General features: G+C 40.9%; 2 protein-coding genes across 7 annotated transcripts in view; both read left to right on the top strand.

Moving 5' to 3' along the window:
• The first annotated feature begins 1,044 nt into the window (after nucleotides 1–1,044).
• On the top strand, nucleotides 1,045–18,752 carry stra6l (STRA6-like). 2 transcript variants are annotated; one of them, XM_061829879.1, is made up of 18 exons: nucleotides 1,045–1,182; nucleotides 2,138–2,210; nucleotides 9,241–9,341; nucleotides 9,993–10,123; nucleotides 10,198–10,318; nucleotides 10,413–10,458; nucleotides 10,546–10,671; nucleotides 10,847–10,920; nucleotides 12,289–12,397; nucleotides 12,481–12,634; nucleotides 15,423–15,498; nucleotides 15,592–15,673; nucleotides 15,756–15,804; nucleotides 15,884–16,001; nucleotides 16,705–16,824; nucleotides 17,258–17,421; nucleotides 17,847–17,990; nucleotides 18,077–18,752. In XM_061829879.1, exons 1-18 carry the CDS (start codon nucleotides 1,142–1,144, stop codon nucleotides 18,313–18,315), a joined length of 1,968 nt encoding a protein of 655 aa, XP_061685863.1. In that variant the 5' UTR covers nucleotides 1,045–1,141; the 3' UTR covers nucleotides 18,316–18,752. The 2 variants fall into 2 exon arrangements, with proteins under 2 accessions (XP_061685863.1, XP_061685864.1); XM_061829880.1 differs by having other exon boundaries at nucleotides 9,274–9,341.
• Nucleotides 18,753–19,022: 270 nt separating this feature from the next.
• The window catches only part of tdrd7a (tudor domain containing 7 a), a 46,209-nt gene continuing 41,351 nt past the window's right edge, over nucleotides 19,023–23,880 (top strand). Inside the window, exons 1-3 of one of the 5 annotated variants that reach the window (XM_061829876.1) lie at nucleotides 19,025–19,169; nucleotides 21,281–21,420; nucleotides 21,501–21,598. In XM_061829876.1, the coding sequence (XP_061685860.1) occupies nucleotides 21,519–21,598 (80 nt within the window). In that variant the 5' untranslated portion in view covers nucleotides 19,025–19,169; nucleotides 21,281–21,420; nucleotides 21,501–21,518. Of the gene's footprint in view, nucleotides 19,170–19,263; nucleotides 19,593–21,280; nucleotides 21,421–21,500; nucleotides 21,599–23,880 lie in introns of those variants that run through there. The other 4 variants (XR_009796400.1, XM_061829875.1, XM_061829877.1 and 1 more) reach the window with 4 other exon arrangements.

Raw genomic sequence — 23,880 nt, forward strand, 5'->3', positions numbered from 1 at the left:
TTATGATTTATTTGTTTTGGGACTTTCTCTTTTCAGCCATCCTGTCCAAACACGGGCAATGAACCAATTTTCTGCACCACAGTGTACATTCCTGTGTGTGGCACCGATGGAAAGACTTACTCCAATGTGTGTGTTCTCTGTGCCCACAACCAGTGAGTGCACGCAAGCTCATGCAACACACAAAAACACTCGCATGGACATGTTCACGTTGCATGTCTTTCTGCTGGAAAAGTGGTTCACAGACTTTGATTGGTTGGTAACATCATCCCACACAAAATTATACATCCATCCATCCATTATCTGAGCCACTTATACTCACAAGTGTCGCGGGGGTGCTGGAACCTATCCCAGTGTTCTTCGGGCAGGTGGCGGGGTACACCCTGAACTGATTGCCCGCCAATCGCAGGACACAAAGAAACAAACAACATTCACTCACAATCACACCTCAGGGCAATTTAGAGTCTCCAATTGTGCCTTTGATATTTTACTTTTTAACTTCTAAGTGGCCTACTACCACCCACGGACAGTTATTGTTTTATCTTATATGATTTTTCCAAGATGAAAAATAAAACTAGAGACGAGTTCATTTATTGTTGAATTACGGTCTTATTTCTGTCTACAGATCAGTAAAAATCCCTGTTTGAATTGCCCGGAATGATGCCTGCTGACTTGCTGAACTGACTTGCAACTGGATATCTGCAGTGGAAATGGTTCGACGACCATAATAATCATGAATAATAAAAGGTAGCAGATGAATCTGACAGCATCCGAAACAAATGTGTCAACAGTTCTGTTATTATGAAATCAAGTCATGTGAATGATCAATTGGCCATCTAAGTGGAAGAACTCTGTGTTTACACTCCTTGTACTGAGTAACACAATTATCAATAAAGAAGTATGTGTGTGTGTGTGCGTGTGTGTATGTGCGTGCGTATAAGTGCGTGTGGGTGTGTGAGAGAGAGAGAGAGGAGAGAGAGAGAGAGAGAGAGAGAGAGCAACAGTGAAAGTATGAGAGAAAGATTATGTCCTGAGGTCAAAGTTCAAATCTGAGTCACATGTGTGAAACCAGGAAATGCAGAAGTGAGATTGATCCACAGTTGTGTTCATTGGAAGCGCTGAGGAAACAACTTTTTGATCCCAAATGGACGATCTAAACATTATTGCAAACCAGTTGGAACATATGTAAGTACTTCATGGCTTCAGTTGTGTTTGCTTTTGTTACCTTTTAACCAAACTTAAAGTTTGTGCATGTGACAGTGTTGAACGTTGTTCACTCGGTGTATAGTTAAGCAACATTATCAGGTCAAAATACTAGAAATGACTCACAGTATGTGGTGGGAGGTTTGAGCATCTGCCTTACAATTCTGTGGACCAAGGTTCAAATCCTGGCCCAGTCTGCATGGGTTTTCTCCGGGAACTCGGTTTCCTCCCACATCCCAAAAACATGCTTGGTAGGATGATTAAAGACTCTAAATTGCCTGTAAATGTGAATGTGAGTGTGAATGGTTGTTATTTTCTATGGGCCCTGCGAGTGTTTGGCAACCAGTTCAGGGTGTATCCCACCTCCTGCCAAAAGATAGCTGGGATAGGCTGCAGCACACCTTTTAATTCTTGTGAGGATAAGCCCCAGAGCAAAGGGATGGATGGACTCCCAGAATGATGGAACATGGTTGTAAACTAATGCTAAGTACCGTTAGACAGCCATAAACATCTATCCATCCATTATCTGAGCCGCTTAACCTCATACGGGTCATGGAAGTCCTGGAACATATCCCAACTATCTTCAGGCACGAGGTGGGGTACAACCTGAACTGGTTTCCACCCAATCGCAGGGCACATAAAGACAGACAAGTGTTACACTCAGAATCACACCCTGGGGAAATTTAGAGTGACCAATTAATGTTGCATGTTTTTGGGATGCGTGAGGAAACTGGAGTGCCCGGAGAAAGCCCGCGCAGGCATGGTGCGAACACAAATGGGGCCGGGAGTTGAACCCCAGTCCTCAGTTCTGTGAGGCAGATGCGCTAAACAGTCGCTCCAATGTTCCACCACCCATTAACGTACCCCTCAAGACTTAACATTCTTATCTTTCTAAATGTGTTTTTGTATTTAATTTTTCCTTACTTTTTTCCTCCAGGGAAACCATAGTTCAGGACTGTCACAATGGAATATCAATTGATCTCTTTTTGCATCTCACACTTATTCCAGCAGTAAGTTGTCCTTTCATTTAAACAGTAACATAAAAACTGGGCTGCAGAATTATGATGATACAAAAGTCAGTCGTGTATACACAAGTAATATTTATCATATCGAGTCATACATGAGTGCATTTTTACAATATAGTAAACTTGCACTGTTTGTTCATTAGGTTTGGTAAAGCACAGCAACAGCATCCCTGCTATGTAGGTTTTTTTTTTTACTCTTCTCCGTTGTAGAGTGTGTCACCAGATACAGAAAATGGTGTTGATTTTCATTTTATATTAAATCCAAAAGACTTTCTTAATAGGCAGCACAGTGGCGCGACTGGTTAAATCCTGCGGCACCATGGTTAGGGCGTTGACCTAGCAGTTCTACGGACCGGGGATCAAATCTCAGTCCTACCTGTGTGGATTTTGCATGTTCCAGTGCCTGTGTAGGTTTTCTCCTGGCACTCTTTTGATTAACAGTGTCTCCAATACTTCAGGTAATATGTATTGTATCTTGAAAATGTGATGTTAATCCTTTCTTGTAATGGTGTTTTCAGAAGATTTTTATCGACAATTACGAATTTTCAGGGGCGCCGCCATTTTGGCAAGTCACATGACCTACGTGCACGGCGGTGACGTATTACATGTCACACCAAAGGCTCCAGTAGTGGGCCCCGAGCGAGTTCTGAGGAGTGACCGGTCACGGGCGAGCTCTGGCGAGCGGCTGGGCCGCAAACGAGGGGCCCGCGCTGGAGCTCGGTAGTCAGACTCCGCGTCTTTCCCGTTGCAAGAACCATTCGAATATTCAACATTATTTACAGCCACAGGTTCAAATCTGTTTGGAAGTATTCCTCCCTCTTCCCAATCACCCGATACTGCTATTTCTTCATCAGATGAGGATAAATCAGAGAAAACAGAACTGGCCACAATAGTGTCCCATGTAATCGAGCCTTTGGTTCGGCATGTAATAAGTCACATCTGCGCATGTAGGTCATGTGACTTGCCAAAGTAGTGGCGCCCCTGAAAATTCGTAATTGTCAATAAAAATCTTCTCAAAATACCATGAAATGAGAGAGGATGAACATCACATTTTTAAGATAGAGTACATGTTACATGACCTGTTGGATATAATGTTAATGCAAACACTGGATTTCCCCTTTAAGGTGACGATAGTCCACACATGGACTATACAATAGACTCCAATATGTCAACCCTTAACCTATTGGATACATTGTTAATCCAAACCACCGGAATTTCCCTTTAAAGTTCTGTCTGACTTATTGTTCCTGTGTGCGCTCAGTCTTCTTGGACACAACACCTCCAGCCAGTTTGCCAATCAAAAGTGCTGAGTGGGTGTGGCAATTTTAAACCTCATATTTATAACTGGCCAGTGGGGTGATTTATTATTGTGTCCTATGAAATCTACCAGGCATTATGTGACCAAATGTCTCATGTGTCAAGGAAATTTATCAGTATTTCCTGCTGTGTCTGTTGTACTTTAGATTAAGAAAAATGTATCAATGGTATTAAACCCTTTGTTTAAGATGGGCCAGGAACGATAATTACAAAATCCACGTAGTTCTCGATTGATAAAATGAACACGATAGTTTTTCTGGACTTGGTAAATTATCATTGTTGTGGTGAGCTGGCTTACAGCTCTCACAGTGAATTGACAGACTCCTTCCTGTCTCTCTCATCATCGTGGCTGTCGTGGGCCACTTTTCTGGAAGATCCTCCTGTCCACCAAAAAATGAGCCTGTCTTCCCTTTTCTCGAAAGGCTACATGACACTCATCCTTTCTCAGTTTCCGCTACATGGTTGTCTCCTCTCCCTTTGTCTTAATTTTCCTCCCCACCACTACAGTCATCTTTCACACCACCATTTTTGGGTGATGTCTCCCCTGTGGATTGGTGGGAACAAATTCAAGGTTGTAGCAGGGATAGCACGCCTGCAACCGTAGTGACAATAAGTGGTACAAAAAATGGATGAATGTATGTTTGCCGGGCGAGTGAGCTCAGGAGCTAAACAGCTCTCTCGCCCATGGTGCAGACATTTGAAATGTCAGTGCTCCACTCATGTTTGTTGTGTATCTTTGTCCCCACTTAACAGAAACACGGGTCTGGTAACTGTTCAGTAGCGCATTATTCAGCCAGTACAGTAGTCAACTTTAGGGAATATCAATACATAGACTATTTAATTGCCAGCCAAAGGGCTTCTCTTTGGGGGACCATTCACACAGTAGCTGGGTAGACTTGTTTACTTATTTTTTTTTTTGATTGAAATAATTCCAATCAAATATGTCTGGTCTACTGATTACAGTAGACATTTATTGATATTTTCTGATCGGGAAAATACATGATGTTCACCCCTTATAATAGCTGTGTGACATCCGTACTTTATGAACATCAAGCCATTTATCAAAATAGAGGTCTGTCATCTATTCAGCACAGTAGTTGGGATTGCTTTTGTACATTTATGTGAAAAAAAGTACTTGATTAAAAACAAATTACGCAGTTTAAAACAAGATCTTGTCACATATAAGCTCTTTTGAGAGTCGTCATATTTAAGCCTTCCATAAACACTGATATCATCATGGATTTAGCTCGAGACAAAGAATTGAGTAAAGTTACAGTAAAGGTACTTCTGATCGGTTTGAGATAAGGAATATTTTACCCCTCTGAGACCAAATGGAGCATATGGAGCATTTTCAATTGGCTTTGTATGGAAATAACAATGTGAACTTGACAAAATAAAATTTTCAGTGGCATATTTTTGTTCAAATCCTGGTGGCACATTTTTACGTCCATAGCTTTGCCTTCTAAACTGAATATAATTGGGAAGAGAAGGCTCAATATAAACCAGGATTGTCTTGCAGCTCTTTATTCTTTATTTCAAACCAGGAAGGAGCCATATCAAAGAGAAAAGAGAAACGATTTAATAGGGAAACATAAATGAAAAATGATACCTGTAATAATTAAAAAACAAAAATATCCAATATTTTAAAAAGTGTATATAAGGGCAGGGCTTATTTTTATGATTTCAGAGGTGTTACAAAAACAGCAATATTAGCATTTATCATGATTGTTTTGGGGAAAACGGATCTTCTTTTCCGTTCGGCTCGTCCTGTTAGGGGTCGCCACAGCGTGTCATCTTTTGCCATCTTAGCCTATCTTCTGGATCTTCCTCTCTAACCCCAACTGTCCTCATGTCTTCCCTCACCACATCCATAAACCTTCTCTTTGGTCTTCCTCTCGCTCTTTTGCCTGGCAGCTCCATCCTCAGCACCCTTCCACCAATATACTCACTCTCTCACCTCTGAACATGTCCAAACCTTCGAAGTCTCCTCATCCAACTTTGGCTGTCCCTCTAATGAGCTCATTTCTAATCCTATCCAACCTGCCCACTCCGAGCGAGATCCTCAACATATTCATTTCTGCGACCTCCAGTTCTGCTTCCTGTTGTTTCTTCAGTTCCACCGTCTCTAATCCGTACATCATGGCCGACCTCACCACTGTTTTGTAAACTTTGCCCTTCATCCTCGAAGAAACTCTTCTGTCCCAAAGAACACCAGACACCTTCCGCCAGCTGTTCCAACCTGCTTGGACCCGTTTCGTCACTTCCTTACCACACTCACCATTGCTCTGGATTGTTGACCCAAAATATTTGAAGTCCTCCACCCTCGCTATCTCTTCTCCCTGTAGCCTCACTCTTCCCCCTCCACCTTTCTCATTCACGCACATATATTCTGTTTTACTTTGGCTAATCTTCATTCCTCTCCTTTCCAGTGCCTCTCTCCATCTTTCTAATTGTGCCTCTGCATGCTCCCTGCTTTCACTGCATATCACAATATTATCTGCAAACATCATGGTCCAAGGGGATTCCAGTCTAACCTCATCTGTCAGCCTATTTATTTCCCACTGCAAACAGGAAGGGGCTCAGAGCTGATCCCTGATGCAGTCCCACCTCCACCTTAAATTCTTCTGTCACACCTCAGGCACACCTCACCATTGTTCTACTGCCATCATACATGTCCTGTACTATTTTAACATACTTCTCAGCAACACCAGACTTACGCATGCAGTACCACAGTTCCTCTCTTGGTGCTCTGTCATAGGCTTTCTCTAAATCAACAAAGACACAATGTAGCTCCTTCTGACCTTCTCTGTACTTTTCCACTAGGATCCTCAAGGCAAATAATGCATCTGTGGTACTCTTTCTAGGCATCAAACCAAACTTTTGCTCGCAGATACTTACTTCTGTCCTGAGTCTAGCCTCCACTGCTCTTTCCCATAACTTCATTGTGTGGCTCAACAACTTTCTTCCTCTATAATTCCCACAGCTCTGAGCATCCCCTTTGTTCTTAAAAATGGGAACTAGAACACTTTTCCTCCATTCTTCAGGCATTTTTTCACCCGCTAGTATTCTATCACACACCTACGGCACATCTCACCACTGTTCTGGTCCCCTCATACATGTCCAGTACTATTCTAACATATTTCTCCACCACACTAGACTTGCGCATGCAGTACCACAGTTCATCTCTTGGTACTCTGTCATGGGCTTTCTCTAGGTTTACAAAGACAGCTCCTTCTGACCTTCTCTGTACTTTTCCACGAGCATCCTCAGGGCAAATAATGCATCTGGGGTCCTATTTCTAGGCATTAAACCATACCGTTGCTCGCAGATACTTACTTCTGTCCTGAGTCTAGCCTCCACTACTCTTTCCCATAACTTAATTGTGTGGCTCATCATCTTTATTCCTCTGTAGTTTCCACAGTTCTGAACATCACCTTTGTTCTTAAATATGGGAACTGGCACACTTTTCCTCCATTCTTTTGGGATCTTCTCTCCCGGTAGTATTCTATTGAATAAGTTGGTCAAAAACTCCACAGCCATCTCTCCAAAATGCTTCCATACCTCCATCAGGGCCAACTGCTTTTCCATTTTTCATCCTTTGTAGTGCCTTTCTGAATTCCCCCTTACTAATCATTGCCACTTCCTGGTTCTTCACACTTGCCTCTTCAACTATTCCTTCTCTCTCATTTTCTTCATTCATCAACTTCTCAAAGTATTCTTTCCATCTATTTAGCACACTGCTGGCACCAGTCAACACATTTCCATCTCTATCCTTAATCACCCTTACCTGCTGCACATCCTTTCCATCGCTATCCCTCTGTCTGGCCAACCTGTAGAGATCCTTTTCTCCTTCTTTCGTGTCTAACCTGGTGTACATGTCTTCATATGCCTCTTGTTGAGCCTTTGCCCTACGTCACATCTCGATGTACTCCTTTCACCTCTCCTCAATCCTCTCAGTGTCCCACTTCTTCTTCGCTAATCTCTTTCCTTGTATGACTCCCTGTATTTTGGGCTTCCACCACCAAGTCTCCTTCTCCCCTTTCCTACCAAAAGACACACCAAGTACTCTTCTTCCTGTCTCTGATTACCTTGTCATAGTCCAGTCTTCCGGGAGCTTCTGCTGTCCATCGAGAGCCTGTCTCACCTCTTTCCGAAAGGCCGCACAACATTCTTCCTTTCTCAGCTTCCACCACATGGTTCTCTGCTCTACCTTTGTCTTCTTAATCTTCCTACCCACCACCAGAGTCATCCTAAACACCACCATCCTATGCTGTCTAGCTACACTCTCCTCTACCACTAATTTACAGTCAGTAATCTCCTTCAGATTACATCGTCTGCACAAAATAAAATCCACCTGCGTGCTTCTACCTCCACTCTTGTAGGTCACTATATGTTCCTCCCTCTTCTGGAAATAAGTGTTCACTACAGCCATCTCCATCCTTTTTGCAAAGTCCACCACCATCTGTCCCTCAAAGTTCCTTTCTTGGATGCCGTACTTACCCATCACTTCTTCATCGCCCCTGTTTCCTTTACCAATATGTCCATTAGAATCTGCACCAATCACAACTCTCTCGCTGTCCGGGATGCTCAGAACTACTTCATCTAGTTCCTTCCAGAATTTCTCTTTCAACTAACTCTAGGTCACATCCTACCTGTGGGGCATAGCCGCTAACCACATTATACATAACACCCTCAATTTCAAATTTTAGTCTCATCGCTCGAGCTGATACTCTTTTCACCTCCAAGACATTCTTAGCCAGCTCTTCCTTTAAAATAACCCCTACTCCATTTCTCTTCCCATCTACTCCGTGGTAGAATAATTTAAACCCTGCTCCTAAACTTCTAGCCATACTACCTATCCACCTGCTCTCTTGGATGCACAGAATACCAACCTTTCTCCTAATCATCATGTCAACTAACTCCTGAGCTTTTCCTGTTATAGTCCCAACATTCAAAGTCCCTCCACTCAGTTGTAGGCTCTGTGCATTCCTCTTTTTCTTCTGACGATGGATCCGGTTTCCTCCTCTTCTTTGTCTTCGACCCACAGTAGCTGAATTTCCACCAACACCCTGCAGGTTAGCAGTGCCGTGGGCGGGTGTTGTTAACCCGGGCCACGATCGATCCGGTATGGGATTCTTTAGATGAACGCTCATATTTGTTTCTTCGCCGCTTTTCCTCAGGAGGGTTGCAGGTGTGCTGGAGCTTATCCGACCTCTTAACAGACAGGAGGCAGGGTACACCCTGAACTGGATGCCAGCCAATTGCAGGGCACATCAAGACAAACAAGCGCACTCACAATGACACCCGGGGGCAATTTAAAAAAATCTCGAATTAACGCATGTTTTTTTTGGGGGATGTGGGAGGAAACTGGTATGCCAGGAGAAAACCTACGCAGGCACAGGGAGAACACTCCACACAGGCGGGGCCAGGATTTGAACGCCAGTCCTCAGAACTGTGAGGATAACACTTTACAGCTGTGCCAATATTTGCAAACTATTTTTTAAATTAATTTTATGAGCGAAAGTAATGAAAATTGCAGAGGTTTTCTGATTATTTCAGTGTCATCTCGATGGTAAAAAGAATGGGTGAGTTGTATCACACCATCTTTTTTTACGTAAAAACCGCTATTTAAATACATCCTCAGTTTTAGCTCAAGTTAAAATATTTATTATTTATTGAGTTGGTTGTTGTCTTCCAGGTGCTAATTGCCTTCGTGCTGTCATTTCTTCAGAAAAGAGCAAAAACCTTGGGCATTGACCACAAACTTCCTTTGCTGCAAGGACGTTTTGGCATTGTTGTGTAAGTTGGTGACATAAAGAAAAATTGAAACAGACTTTTTAAAGCATTCTTGTTCTCTCTTTCTCTCTCGATCGCACTTTCCTCAAATAAGAGGCAAAATGTGCTTGGTTTAAGCTGATCGTTTTAAACTTCCATTGGAAGAAATTGACACAAAACAAAATTCAAGATGTTATTTAAACTCTAAAATGTTCAAACACATCATGTAATTTTGTCCAACACAAGATTTCTAGCTTAATGCTAACATAAAGTGAAACACCATGGGCCTGCTAATGGAAATTACGGTATCTTGCCTAGATGTACACTATAAAATTAAAAATCTGCAACACAGCAAACAAAGATGGGCCACACTGTAGTTGCGCTCAAAAGGTCTTGGGCCATAGTTTACTCACAGTGTCTAAAACACCGCATTATGACACAAGTTCATTTTCCCCAGAAATATGAACTTTTGGAGAACCATAGGGTTTCTGGACCACTGGAAATCTTTAAACGAACACTGTCAAAAGTTTTAGGAACGTTGATGACATTTTTCTGGCATTCAGAAACCAAAGAACCCTTGATGTCACAATGTTAACCAATCCCAATTCCTTGTAATGAAAAACCTGACTCTGTTGTCTAATGCAAAACAATGAAGAGTGTTAGTGTCTTTGCCAGACCTCTGGACACCATAGGCAGCCTGAGCAATCGTTGGTCATATGGGTTCGCCTTCGGTGCTGTGTCGTATAGCGTCCTGCTGCTCTTCTCCGAACATTATATTCCTTTCACAGTCCCACCCTGGGCCAGAGGTAGCGACACGTACAACCGCCTGGTTCTGCTCTGTTGTTCATACATAAACTGATGGCCTGTTTATTGATTTCAGCTGTAGTTTATCTGGTTGGAGCTTTGGAGGTGGGACTTGTGAACTTTCCTTTCTTTGCCTGTCTGTCAACGCCCTTCAGAACAGCTGGAGCTGTGCTAGGAATTATCTACTCTTTGTGTTGGTAAATATTCATTCAGATTGGGGGTATGTTTTAAAATGGACAAACACACTATCAAACAGTCAAAATACAAATGTGGCTATTTGTTTGTTTTCAGGCTTATCATTACAGTGTGGGACACATTCACATGTCCTGGTGGAAAGGTTCGTGAGCACTGTCATGTGCCATCTGACGTTTTTTTGTATTTACTTTTTATATCATAAAATTAACATATAAATGTATTTTAACAGATATTGGGGAAATATCAGAAGATAATTGTCCTGTGGCCGTGTATCCTCTCTCTCATTTTTCTTTTGGGGCGATTTATCTACATGTTGATCAAAGATGTTCGAATACATCTGCAGCTGGAACAGGAGGTTAGACCACACAGTATATAATGTAAGATGTACCATCAAAACCCAAAGAACAATAATTTGACTTGATAGGGTTTTCATATATTCACATTTTTACACATTTACTTTTTTTCCCATGAATGTCATGTTTTGCAGTCAATGCATTAGAGTGCGTATTAATATTCAAAATGTGATGTAGGACTCAGATGAAATGACTGAGGAACATCAAGTGCAGCATGTTAAAAGACTTTTGAGGAAGAGAAGTACACACAGGTAAAAAAAAAAAAAACGTAGCGCAGGGGTGTCAAACTCATTTCTCTCGCGAGCCACATTGTATTTACGGTTTCCCTCTGTTATGTGTGTCTTCTTCTTTTCCTTTCAGCTTGTCCAGTTAGGGGTCACTACAGCATGGCATCTTTTTCCATCTAAGCCTATCTCGTGCATCTTCCTCCCCAACACCCACTGTCCTCACTCATGTCCTCCCTCACAACATCCATCAAACTTTTCTTTGGTCTTCCTCTCGCTCTTTTGCCTGGCAGCTCCATCCTCAGCACCCTCCTACCAATATACTCACACTCTCGCCTTCGAACATGTCCAAACCATCTCTCTAACCTTGTCTCCAAAGCATCCAACTTTGGCTGTCCCTCTAATGGGCTCATTTCTAATCCTAACCAACCTGTTCACTCCAAGCAAGAACCTCGGCATCTTCATTTGTGCTCCCTCCAGTTCTGCTTCCTGTTGTCTCTTCAGTGCTACTGTCTCTAATCCGTGCATCATTGCTGGCCTCACCACTGTTTTATAAACTTGGCACCAGTCAACATATTTCCATTGCTATCCTCAGTCACCTTTATTTGCTGCACATCCTTCCCATCTCTATCCCTCTGTCTGTCCAACCTGTAGAAATCCTTTTCTCATTCTTTCGTATCCAACCTGAAGTACATGTTGTCATATGCCTCTTGTTTAGCCTTCGCCACCTCTACCTTTGCCCGACGTCTCATCTCAATGTATTCCTTCCGCCTCTCCTCAGTCCTCTCCATGTCTCACTTCTTCGCTAATCTCTTTCCTTGGATGACTTCTTTAATCGCTTCATCATATTTACACATGAAATGTATGAACTACCTGCACTTTGGGAATCAGAAATCAAGGGTAATGGGTTTTTCAACTATAGTAGAGGTTTGGTAACACAAAAACGCTTGCAATATCTCAATGGTTTCATTTATGATATGACATTTGAAATTTTGGTAATGATTTTAGCAAAAATCATGGAAGTTGACACTTCAGATTTGACTTCGCGGGCCACATAAAATCATGTAGCGGGCCGGATCTGGCCCTCGGGCCTTGAGTTTGACACATGTGACGTGGTATAACACACGTGGAGCCATGTGTGATTTAACGATTTAAATTGCAACAGAAATGCAGAATTCTAGTCACTGTTTAACCCCTTGTGCATTTAGTAATAACTAAACACTTTTTTTCCGTTTGATTTTTGTCTTTGTTGTCATAAAAATATGCATCATTATTGTTGTCATCTTCAACAGAATTAGTACCAGTGACTAAACTGTAGACCACACAACATTTAAAAATGGCTTCACAGTTGGAACCCCACGTGTATATAATGTATTTAACCGTCTTATGGTGTAGCGAGGTCCTGAGCTGGTTCCAGAACAGAGTATATGAGTGGGATCCCTTCTTTAAGTTCCCAAACAGAATCATTGGAACTGCCATCATATCCCTCATAGGCCTGTATACGGTAAGAAAGCAAAAACAAATGAGTTTTAATCAGAGAAAAAAGTTAGTATGAAGTGGTGCATACCATCTGTCATTGGATTTTAGATGACGCTGGCTGACTATAGTCTCAGTAGTATCGCTTTTGGCCAAGTGGACAGGTGGAAGAATACACTCAAACACTTGGTGACATCCTGTAATCAGACCGAAGCTTTCGGAGCCATGATTCCACAACTGGAAGAGTTCATCAACGTTTCGAGAAGTGAGTTGGCTACAAGTCCTACATTTAGTACCATGCAAAAGTCTGTCAGCCACCTATTTCTTGTTTTAAATATTCTACAATTCAGATATATCACCAGAATGTCAAGCACAAGAACTCACACCTCCTTCAGGGTATAACTGTTAAATATGAACATAAAGTCCTGCACATTTGACCAGTCACAGCAGTGCTACCTCAAGTTTAGTGTAAATTGGTTTTCAATTTTGTGGTAATCTGTTTTCTGTATCTGTCCTCTTATTTACTATTTTCTCATGTCATCAGGACTCTTGTGGGGAGAAAAGGCAGTTAAACAAATCCATATTTTTTACAGTACTCTAAGTTTTGATGAAAAGCCTTGAACATTTTGTCCCTCCATCCATTTTCCTCATTCAGGTCAAAAGGTACAGAGCCTATCCCAGTTGACTTTTGAGGGTGCACCCTGGACTGGTCACCAGCCAACGTCCAGCCATCTATACAACAGTTTACAGTGATGTTCATACTAATGAATATTTTAGTATTACAGTATTTAGTATAATATTTTAATGAACCTAAAATGAATGTTTTTTCATGGTGGGAAGAACCCAGAATACCTGGAGACAAACCACAAAATGACCTGGGGAAAATGCAAATCCCACACAAGAAAGCCAGAGCTGAGCTTTGAACCCAGAATATCACATAGTCAAATAGTCAAATCAAAATATAAAAAAGAACATCTGATACACTCCTCTTTGAGCCATCATCTTATTGTGTTGGAGGGGTTTGTGGGTCCCAATGATCCTAGGAGCTAAGTTGTCAAGGGCTTTATGCTCTTGATAGGCTCACCCAGGGCAAAGGACCTTTATGACGATGACAATAAAAGGATACCGTTTTCCCTAGCTCAGCCTCAAGTCCCCGGGGCCCCCCTCTGGAGCCGGGCCTGGAGGTGGGCTCGATGGCTAGTGGCTGGGCCTGTACCTATGGGTCCCAGCTGGTAAAGCCCGAAGAGGTTTTATGATTCCCCCTTCCCATGGAGTTAACTCCTGTAGAAGAATGCCAGAGGGGTCAGGCATGTGGAAAGTTGGCTTGGAATGGGCAGGGGAGACCTTAGCTATCTGATTCCTGATTACTGAAGCTGGCTGTAGCGACCTGAAACATGACCTCGTCATAATGTATGAAGTCGATAAATTCCGGCTTAAAAAAAAAAAAAAAGCATGGTCTCTGGTACCAGTCCTCTTGAGAGGGGTTGGACTCTCTTCTACTCTGGAGTTTCTCATGGTGAGAGTATTTTGTCGGCCGGACACAATCAGGATTTTTTGGGGCCGATCAGCAAATTTAAAAAACAATAATCGATCTCTGATCTCAAGATGGAGCAATGAGTATTTAAATGACCTCTGTGTACGTAATTGTTGAAAAAATATACATTTACAATAAATAATATCTTTGTTCATTTATGCCAGTGAGGCATAGTGGCAGACAAAACAATTTAATGGTCTTCTATTAGATGGCAGTAAGTACATAGAGCAATTAGTGAATATACATTTTGTGACAATTTTTATATGTTGGTGTGCCATGAGATTTCTCAATAAAATGTTCCTTGGCTCCAAAAAGGTTGGATTTCATTGCTCTGGTTAGATAATCTGTCCAACACCATCTTATTTACAAAAAACCACGAGCAGTAGTCGGGATAACAGCGCAGCCGCCGGTGGGCAGCAACAACGTCGCGGCCGCGCACATCGACATATTTTTACCCCTGACTTACGTCCTTTATGAAGTTATTATGACGCGCATCTTTTGTTACGTTCTGAGAGAAGGACTGCGTTGCCGGACGCGGACAGAGCTTTTTATGATTGTTGCTTTCGGAGAAGTTGTTCGAGTTTGGTGACTCTACGGCTAGTTAGCTAATTAACTACTCATGTTACCCGCTCCTAAACTGTCTTTGTACTTCTATTTTATTATTTAGTTTTGTGTTGTATTGTATTGTGTGTGTGATTAAATTGTCTAAAACGCAATACAAATGCTTTGTTATATGTTGCCGGTTTGACCAAGGGCATTTATTCCAAATTCACACGTAACGTATACTATAAACTGAGAGAGAAATTAGCCCCCCACATTTTTTTTTTTTGATAGCTTTATACACACCTACCTGTCATTTAAAACCCACAAAGCTATCGTCCTTTGCACTCGTGCAATCCATTTTTCACAACAAACCAGGTGTTTTGGAAATGTGTGAAGAGTGAATCCATCCTCCCGAATGTTCGAGCAAAATCCAGCAATACGACGAGCCGGCATTTTGCCTAACACGATGAAAAAAACCAACAAATTTTTCGCCAGTACAATAGGTATAAACCAATATAAACACTCAACCCCGCTACTGCAAAAAACGTCTATTCCTGGTTTTTCTCCAACACAAATGCCTTGAAAGGATTTTCATGGCAGGAGATGCAAAAATCCATATACGACAACATCATGCATGACGTGTGGTGAAAAAACTGATGGGTCCATTCGAGCTGCCTTTTTTTAAAATTAAAAACGTACTAAAAAGCATGACTTTAACGTGTCAGTAGCACTTTAAGCAAGAATTACATGAAGTCCTTTCCTGTCCTGAGCAATTATACAATTGGTGCGATGCACTTATGTTGTCATTGCCAAGGTAATGTGTAATTAGTCACATTTGAGTTGACCAGAAAAATCCAATTGGTCGTATGAAACGGGATGTTGTGGTATAGGAAAACAAGACATTACTTGTCATCTTTCAGTCACCTTTTCTCTTTAAAATCTCTAAAAATTAATCTATTGCTTTCTTTCATTCTAGAGACATGGTTAGCAACTACTATCTTTGCTAGCCTCAATTCAGTCGCCTACACCTTCCATGTACTGATATGTTACAGGTAAGTGGATGTTTAAAATGCACAGCATCCGTCCAAAATCAGACATTTATAAATACATAACACGCTGTTTTGTTTGTTTGTTTTTTTCCACAGGAAACACTTAAAGAGACTTTGGAGAGGAGAGAGAGGTTTTCTTCCAGAGAAGTTCCTCACACCTAAGTCTGCTGTCAGTGTGGTGAGTGCAACACAACACACTTATGACAAACTGTATGTTGTACAACTTTACAAATGATCTACTTTCTATGGATTTTATACAGGCCTCTATCGCACGCTACTCTGGATGGCAAATTGCTTTTACCCTCTGGGGTAATATTTTATTTAAATTCCTTTTGAGATATTTTTTCATTTATTTCAAAGATTTGTTTCTTCTTTTTCCATATTTCAGGTTATCTAATGGTTCACTTTGTTCACTTCCTGGCTGCACTGTTGTTGGTTTATGCGATTGTCATTCCAATACAACATGGCAAAATTTGGACCATGCTGTCCAACCTGGGCATCCTAATGTGAGATTACGTGCATTTGGAAATGTGTGTTTGTGTGATTTTAAAAGAGAGACACAGAAAAATAATTTCAGAGCTATTCCAACATTAATGTAACGTCTAACCTGTACTGCTCAATATAATATTTTTGGGGTAATGTTTTGAGGAGAAATTTTAAATAATCAACTCAAGTAATGGTTTTACATAATTACCTCTGATTAAACTCAAATAAATTTCAGTCCTATAGTAGGCTTTTCCTTTCATCTGTTTCATCAGACATCACAAAATCTCCCTAACACATTTGGGGGGTATGTCTTATGGTCCGCTGAAACTAAGCAATCATAATTTCAAATGTTATGTTTGCTGCAAAAACAACACTGCTCATTACCAAAAGAATACCGTGCCTACAGTGAAGGATGTTGGAGATAGGATCAATAGCTGTTTTTCTTCATCTGAAACTACAGCCTTTTACAAAGTGGAGAGATTTTTTTTCATTTATTAGTTCAAAATATCAGTGTTCGTACAAAACTTTGGACTTCTGATATAAAGCAAAAAGAAAAAAATGTTGGTAAAATGTACTGACCTTTATTTTGGGTTAATCTGAGGCACTTTAAATGGTGGCAGGTGTGTGCAGACTCCCATTTAACATGCGGTTGAATTTGAACGTGTTGACTCTGAACTCAGCTGCTAAACACTTACAATATGGCTTCTGTCTTTCTCTTTCTAGTCTAACCATCGGTTTAGTGGTAGCTATGGTGATCGTCCAGATAGTTTTGGTCCAGTTTTTTTTCCTTCAGGATAAATTGTCTCCCTCTGATAAACAGAAACCTCTGGCTCTCAACAACAGGTGGGAAAAGATAGTTTCATATTGAAAATTTAATACTGCATGTGAACCTGTGTTGTTGGAAAATCCAGATGTACCGTAACTCAGTCTATGGTTGTAAATTAGGATAATGTGTCCTACCTAGCATCTTCTGGAATTTCTTATGGACAGTTTTCCAAAGTCTACATGTGAATATGAAAGCAAAGCACAATTAGCATACGGGGCAGTTGATCTACCCAGGTGGGATGTTGATGGACATTTTTTTCTGATTTCTTACAAAAAAAAATGTAATAGATTTACCAAAATGGAAGTCCTGGAAGATACTATTTACATATGAGTGTAAATGTCCTCAGTGGTGCGCAGAAATGAGGACCGAATATAACTATATCAAACTGTAACGAAACATGACTATGAATGACACAAAATATGTTTATGCTCCTTTCTCTTTTGGCTTCAGAAAAGCATTCCACTGCTTCAACTACTTTTTCTTTTTCTACAACGTGATCATGGGGATAAGCAACTGCATCATGAGGCTGATGATCAGCATTACGCTAGGAACATGGCTGGTGTCCCGCATTGACCGCACAATAATGCAGAGAGGATATGAAACAATGGATGCTGGTGATTTTACTCCCTAATATGGCCCTCAAATAAGCTATGTTGGACAACTTTAAAAAAATAGATTACAGTACTGGAAAACTGGAGTCATTTACAGTGAGATCACAGGAAAGCCATTCCTTTCAAGTCTGTACACTCAGGTTAAACAGTACATCAACGGGCAACTAGGGCTGACTGACTTACATGAGGCAAGATTTCACACTTAAACTGGTTTCAGCCAAATGAGAAATATGATGTGTAAAGTGTGCTATACATCTGTATTGATGAAATCAGATGCTTTTGTGAAAGTAGATGTTTTGGAGAGACTACATTTATACTTACTGTGTTCAGAAAAGAAAGAAATGGCAATATGTGATTTTTGTATGTAAAGTACATTTCTTCATAAACAAACAGTGTACATATCTAACGGTATTTCCTGGGCTTTTCAGGTTATAGTACATGGATTGGGATGATCTTTGCTGACCACTATCATAACAATCCAGTTATGGTGTGTTTCTGCAAACTGCTCGTCTCCACCACTCTGGAGAAACACACACGGTCTCTGTACTCCACGTTCAACAACACATCATCTGGTTTGCAAATACTGAACACTGCACACTATTATCCTGCGTAAGTGTTTGGTATTTTTTTGTTGCTCAAGTTTCTTTCTTCTTTCCAGACGATTCTACAAACAGTCAGGCCAGGAGACGATGGGCGTTGCTTTATACCCTCCTTAGGAACCCTCATTTGATCCTGCACAGGAAGCATCACCTCTCCTCAATGGCAACATTAGACACATCTCCTCTTCAAATGGACACAGTAATGCAAGCTTGGTTTATGACTTCACAAACACAGAGCCATAATGCAGCAATGGTACACTTACCAGCAAGCACTGTGGCACCAACAACAGATAACTAAAATAGCTTTGACACCAATATATATTTTCTCAATGTTTGGAGCTCTCTCATCAAAATTCACCTTGATATATTGTAAAAAGGTGAATTTCACTTTGTATGCACTTCATATGCAAAATAAAAGTTTTTAAAAAATATTATGTTAAAAAAAAAACAATAGGTTTAACAACGGCATTCCTGAATGTATGTCATTTTGGGATGTTTTTGCATTTTTGTACACAGGTTTGTGCTTAATTTTCCTTGGTTTGTTAATTTAGCACATCCTGCGGTTATGTTTGAAATTGAACTGAGTGCTTGAGATGTGACTGGCTCATTGTCTTGTATATCTTATATGTTTTTAGTTACAATATTTCCCGTTCATTATTATTTGTGTTTACTTTTGTAAACTGAATTCTTCTTCTTGCACATGTTCTCTTCTAATAAATAAATGCATAAATACAACAGCAAAATGCATAATGTGTTTGTTGAGGATTTCCGAACTCTTACCTGAAAAATGTTTGCATATTTTCACTCATCTTTTTTTTCCTCAATTGAAGATAACTGATTCAGAAAATGGTTGCATGGATGGATGGATGGATCAGTAATCAGGAAAATATCAAGATAAACATCCATCCATCCAACCATTGGTCCACCCTAAATTGTTTGCCAGCCAATTCAATATAAAATGTAAATATATGGAATATTTAAAAATAATGACTATGAACAAAGAAATGAGCAATGGGAACTAACATTACAGTATTTCGTCATGGCGAACTTCCGGGCAGGCAATGGACATGTAGACGAGAGCGCGCTTAGTTTGTGAACGCGAGGTGGAGAGAAACCAGCGTACACGCTGTTTACTACGACTACGAAAAAAAGGTATTTTTGGCACAAACATTTGTCGTATTACGCTGGTTCGGTAGAAGATGCATTTGATTGTCAGTCGTGTAACACGATGAGTACAGCCGGTGTATTACGCGACAAGAGAATAATTTTTCTTTTCCGTACTTTGCTACCGTGGCTAATCGTTAGCTGTTACCGTGTTACTCCATCCGGTCAACAGTTGTCCGCCATATGTTGCGACTATTTTCAATCAGATATCATAAATTGGATTTCACGTTTGATTCCTTCTAACTATTTATTTTAGTTTATTTAAACACGAACCCCCCGTTGAGATAAACTCTTATACGTATTGTTTGCAAGACAGCAGATATATTTGCACTGAGGGGAAAAAAAAGACCTTAAAATGAAGTTCATACATGGGGGGCTATTTCTAGCAGGAGCACAACGTGGCAAAAGTTGGTAAGTCATGGTTGACAAATTTGTTCATATTCCACAGTTTTTAAGTTATATAGCTCGAATAGAAAAACAATGCCTTGGCTTGTGGTTAACACAGGGATGGTCAATTTAAATAATGGTGGAGGCCACAAATTTTCAGGACTGCCAGGGCCCCAAAGACCGCAACCTTCCTAACCACCTGCATAACAAAAATGCCCTTTTGTACATGGAGAGAATCTTCTTCCTTTCCTTTCGGCTTGTCCCGCCACAGTACAGTATCTAGTATACAGTATATTTATTGCTTGAATTTATGACTGAAAGAGCCTCTCTTCAACAAGACTTGGTTTGAAGGAAAAAAAAATCTACATACGGGAAGTCCTCGGTCTACGACTGAGATCTGTTCCCACAGTAGTGACTTAACTCGAATTTCGACTCAAGTAGGATTTCACCTTTAAAGTCCAAATTTACGATTAACCCTTGGGATTGGCTTCAGCATTTCTGTGACCCTGGTGAGCATAAGCAGCTCAGAAATGGATGGGTGTTGGCACTCCATATAAAAAACTAAAATACGTTAAAGTAAATAATACAAGATTCTTCACTTATTATTAGGGAAGGGAAGCCGGTATGGTGAAGAATGAAGTCAGGCGGCGCTAAGCTAAGCAAGCATGTGCAGGTAGCCTTTGCTAGTGGTAAATTCCTCCTCTGCTTTCTCTCCTTTCTGCTCTTTCAAAGTTGGGAAATTTACCATGCCTTCTCCCTTAATGAACATGAGGCTGCTATTAACCGTTGATTCGGATAATCTTTCCAACTCGGCAATGATCGAAGAACGTTGCTTAGTTTTTTTTTTTTTCTTCACAAAAAAAAAATTCTTGGAGATCACCATATGATCCCTCCATAGGAGCGAAACCCTTCACGTGCGCTAAAATACGGGCTTTGTCCTTAATAATAATCGCCCCGCAATCATCCAACTGAAGCCCAAGTCTTTATGTCCGACGGTGTTTATCCTTTCTCTGTTTTTTTTTTTTTAAATGATGTTAAGATTCGGTTCCACGGTAAAAAAAAAAAAACCCTGTGTAAAGAGGTGGGCGAAGCAAAATGCATTAGCTAAGCAGAAACACTATGGTGCTGGGGCTATGATGGAGGACAAGACTTGGGTGTCGTGAAGTCGAAACATCTTAGGTCGCGACTGTCTCAAACAGAGAATTCCCTGTATTGCATTACCCCGCACTCCAGTGCATGCTAAAAATTACCGTCACGTAATGGTACGAAATTGCTGACCCACAAACCAACATTAAGTTCAAGACCTCATTTAGTATTTTTTTTTCCACCAAAATAACCGACTCAAACATTTTAAAAATTGCACTATGTTACTGCATGTCATTCAAAATCCAAAGATAAGGCTGACACATTCTCCTGTTCGATACAGTGCAGTATACAGCTTAAAGGTTCATTGTGCATGATTTTTAATTATTTGTGTGCTACAGCTGCAAATAAGTATTTGAACACTTGAGAAAACCACTGTTAATATTTGGTACATAGCCTTTGTTTCCAATTACAGAGGTCAAACGTTTCCTGTAGTTGTTCACCAGGTTTGCGGGAGGGATTTTGGCCCACTCCTCCTCACAGATCTTCTCTAGATCAGACAATTTTCTGGGTTGTCGCTGAGAAACACGGAGTTTCAGTTCCCTCCAAAGATTTTCTATTGGGTTTAGGATCTGGAGACTGGCTAGGCCACACCGGAACCTTGATGTGCTTCTTACGGAGCCACTCCTTTGTTTTCCTGGCTGTGTGCTTCAGGTCGTTGACGTGTTGAAAGACCCAGCCTCTTCAGTGCTCTGACTGAGGGAAAGAGGTTATTCCCCAAAATCTCACAATACATGGCCGCAGTCTACCTCTCCTTCATACAGTGCAGTCATCCTGTCCTATGTGCAGGAAAAACACCACCAAAGAATGATGCTACCACCCCTATGCTTCACAGTAGGGATGGTGTTCTTGGGTTGGAACTCACCGTTCGTCTTTCTCCAAACACGGTTAGTGGAATTATGACCAAAAAGTTAAATTTTGGTCTCATCTGACTACAAAACCTTTTCCCATGACTCCTATGTATCATCCAAATGGTCATTGGCAAACCTAAGACTGGCCTTGACATTTGCTGGTTTAAGCAGGGGAACCTTCCTTGCCAGCCATGCATGATTTCAAACCATAACATCTTAGTGTATTACCAAAAACTTTACATTATGTACACATTGAATGCTTATTTTTGGCAGCGGGATATGGGGTTTAGGGCCTTAGAACGGATTAGGCTATTTGCATGTAAATGCGTTTCTACTGCCGAAAGTTTCACGTTACAAAACGACTTCTGGAACGGATTAATTTTGTAAGTCGAGGCAACACCATACAATAAAATCTCATGGCACACAACCACACAAAAATTTCACAAAACATGGATACACCGCTAAATTATGTATCCTCTGCCATTTATTGGAAGAACATTTAATAGTTGTGCCATTCACGATACGTAGAATACATGAATAATAAAACTGATTTCTATGCCGCACATACACGTTCTCTATACCTCTTTTGCTCAGTAGTGTCTTTAGTAGGTTGACCCAGTCCGATCACATGATTATAAACCGGTGCCAATTGACCCCTCCGTACAGGGCACTTAACCGCGCCTCCTGAAGTGACGTCACGCCACGTGCGCTGACGTCAGACAAACAATTAGGAAAAATATCGGCGCAGCAAGAAAAGAATAGAGCGAAACTGTCTGATTTACCGGTTGATTTCTCACTCGCATTCTTAGCAAACAGTGAAATATTGTTGAAAAGCAGACAGCAGGGTTCAAGTATTTCAGCGAGGGGTATTTCAATGGTATTTACATGCATATCAACGGAGAAACCATTGACATTAGCGCGAGATCTTTCCAGAGTCAGAGGAAGACCGAGAAGCCACATAATATAATATATTATAACCCAAAGACGAATTCGTCATTGACAGTTTCCCATTTTCGTGTTACATATCACACTTGTGTGCAGAATCTGTATATGTATCTGTATAGCCGTTTGTGAACCGCCGTATGAAGGAAAAGAAGGCAAGGCTTGATTTACGAGTTGTTTCTCTCATTTTCTTTGTGTAACATCACGCGCTCCCCTCAATAATTATTCTTGAATTAATGCCGAACCTACGCAAGTCCCGACCGAGTACAACAATCACTACTTGAGTGTCCTCAAACATCCTTCCTTCAGTCTTGGTGTCACAGTGCATGTCGAAGGCTTTTAGGACTGCTAGTCCGGTTTAGCTTAGCTAATTAGCTGCGAACAATGGGACACGTTTGTGCAGTCACATCATCGCAAAATATCGCTCAACACAGATCAAGTGTGACAATCATTCACACGTAGCTATATTATGCAAGCGAAGAACTGCTAATTCATTTATATGAGACATGGATTGAAAATCAAATATACGGCATACCTTCGTGCAAACAAAGTCCGGTTCAGCTTCGCTCGGGAGCGCCGAACAGAGACACGTTTGTGCAGTCAGATCATCGCAAAATATCGCTCAACAAAGATCAAGTGTGTCAATCATTCACACTTAGCTATGTTATGCAAGCGAAGAACTGCTAATTCATTTATATGAGACATGTATTGAAAATCAAATATACGGCATACCTTCGTGCAAACAAAGTCCGGTTCAGCTTCGCTCGGGAGCGCCGAACAGAGACACGTTTGTGCAGTCGGATCATCGCAAAATATCGCTCAACAAAGATCAAGTGTGTCAATCATTCACACTTAGCTATGTTATGCAAGCGAAGAACTGCTAATTCATTTATATAAGACATGTATTGAAAATAAAATTTAGGGTTTACCTTCGTGCAAACATATCTGTTCCGGTTGATGGATTTAGTTGATCATGCGGTCTTCCTCAAAGTTTTATCCATCAAAGACATTTTTCGTACTCGGTCTTCTGTTCCGGTTGATTTTAGATGGATTCAGTTGATGATTGGTCTTATACAAAGTTTGATCCATCAAAGACATTTTTCGTACTGGGTCTTCGGTTTTGGAAAGGGTACGAATTGAACTCCACCAACTAGCCTTTCAGGATACCTGCCGTCACTATTATAAAGTCCGTGACTACACCTCTTAACCATATCTATTGTTAAAGAACCCAAATACGTGATAAAACACCAACAGAAGCTTTTCTGGACCATCCAGCCAGCGTTGTCTGAGATTTGAGTCAGAGATTATGCAGATCTCTGGCCTCTGATTGGTCAGTGAAGCGGATTGCGCAACATCCACGGAGGGGTCAATTGTAA

The sequence above is a fragment of the Syngnathoides biaculeatus genome, chromosome 9 (assembly GCF_019802595.1).
Source record: "Syngnathoides biaculeatus isolate LvHL_M chromosome 9, ASM1980259v1, whole genome shotgun sequence".
Lineage (NCBI taxonomy): Eukaryota > Metazoa > Chordata > Actinopteri > Syngnathiformes > Syngnathidae > Syngnathoides > Syngnathoides biaculeatus.

Bases quoted from the DNA above. Each gene is read 5' to 3' on its own strand.
- stra6l (XM_061829879.1), top strand. From the start codon at position 1,142: ATGGACGATCTAAACATTATTGCAAACCAGTTGGAACATAT. The intron at 1,183-2,137 runs GTAAGTACTTCA...TTTTTCCTCCAG, and splicing joins GCAAACCAGTTGGAACATAT to GGAAACCATAGTTCAGGACT. The intron at 12,635-15,422 runs GTGAGTTGGCTA...CTTTCATTCTAG, and splicing joins GTTCATCAACGTTTCGAGAA to AGACATGGTTAGCAACTACT.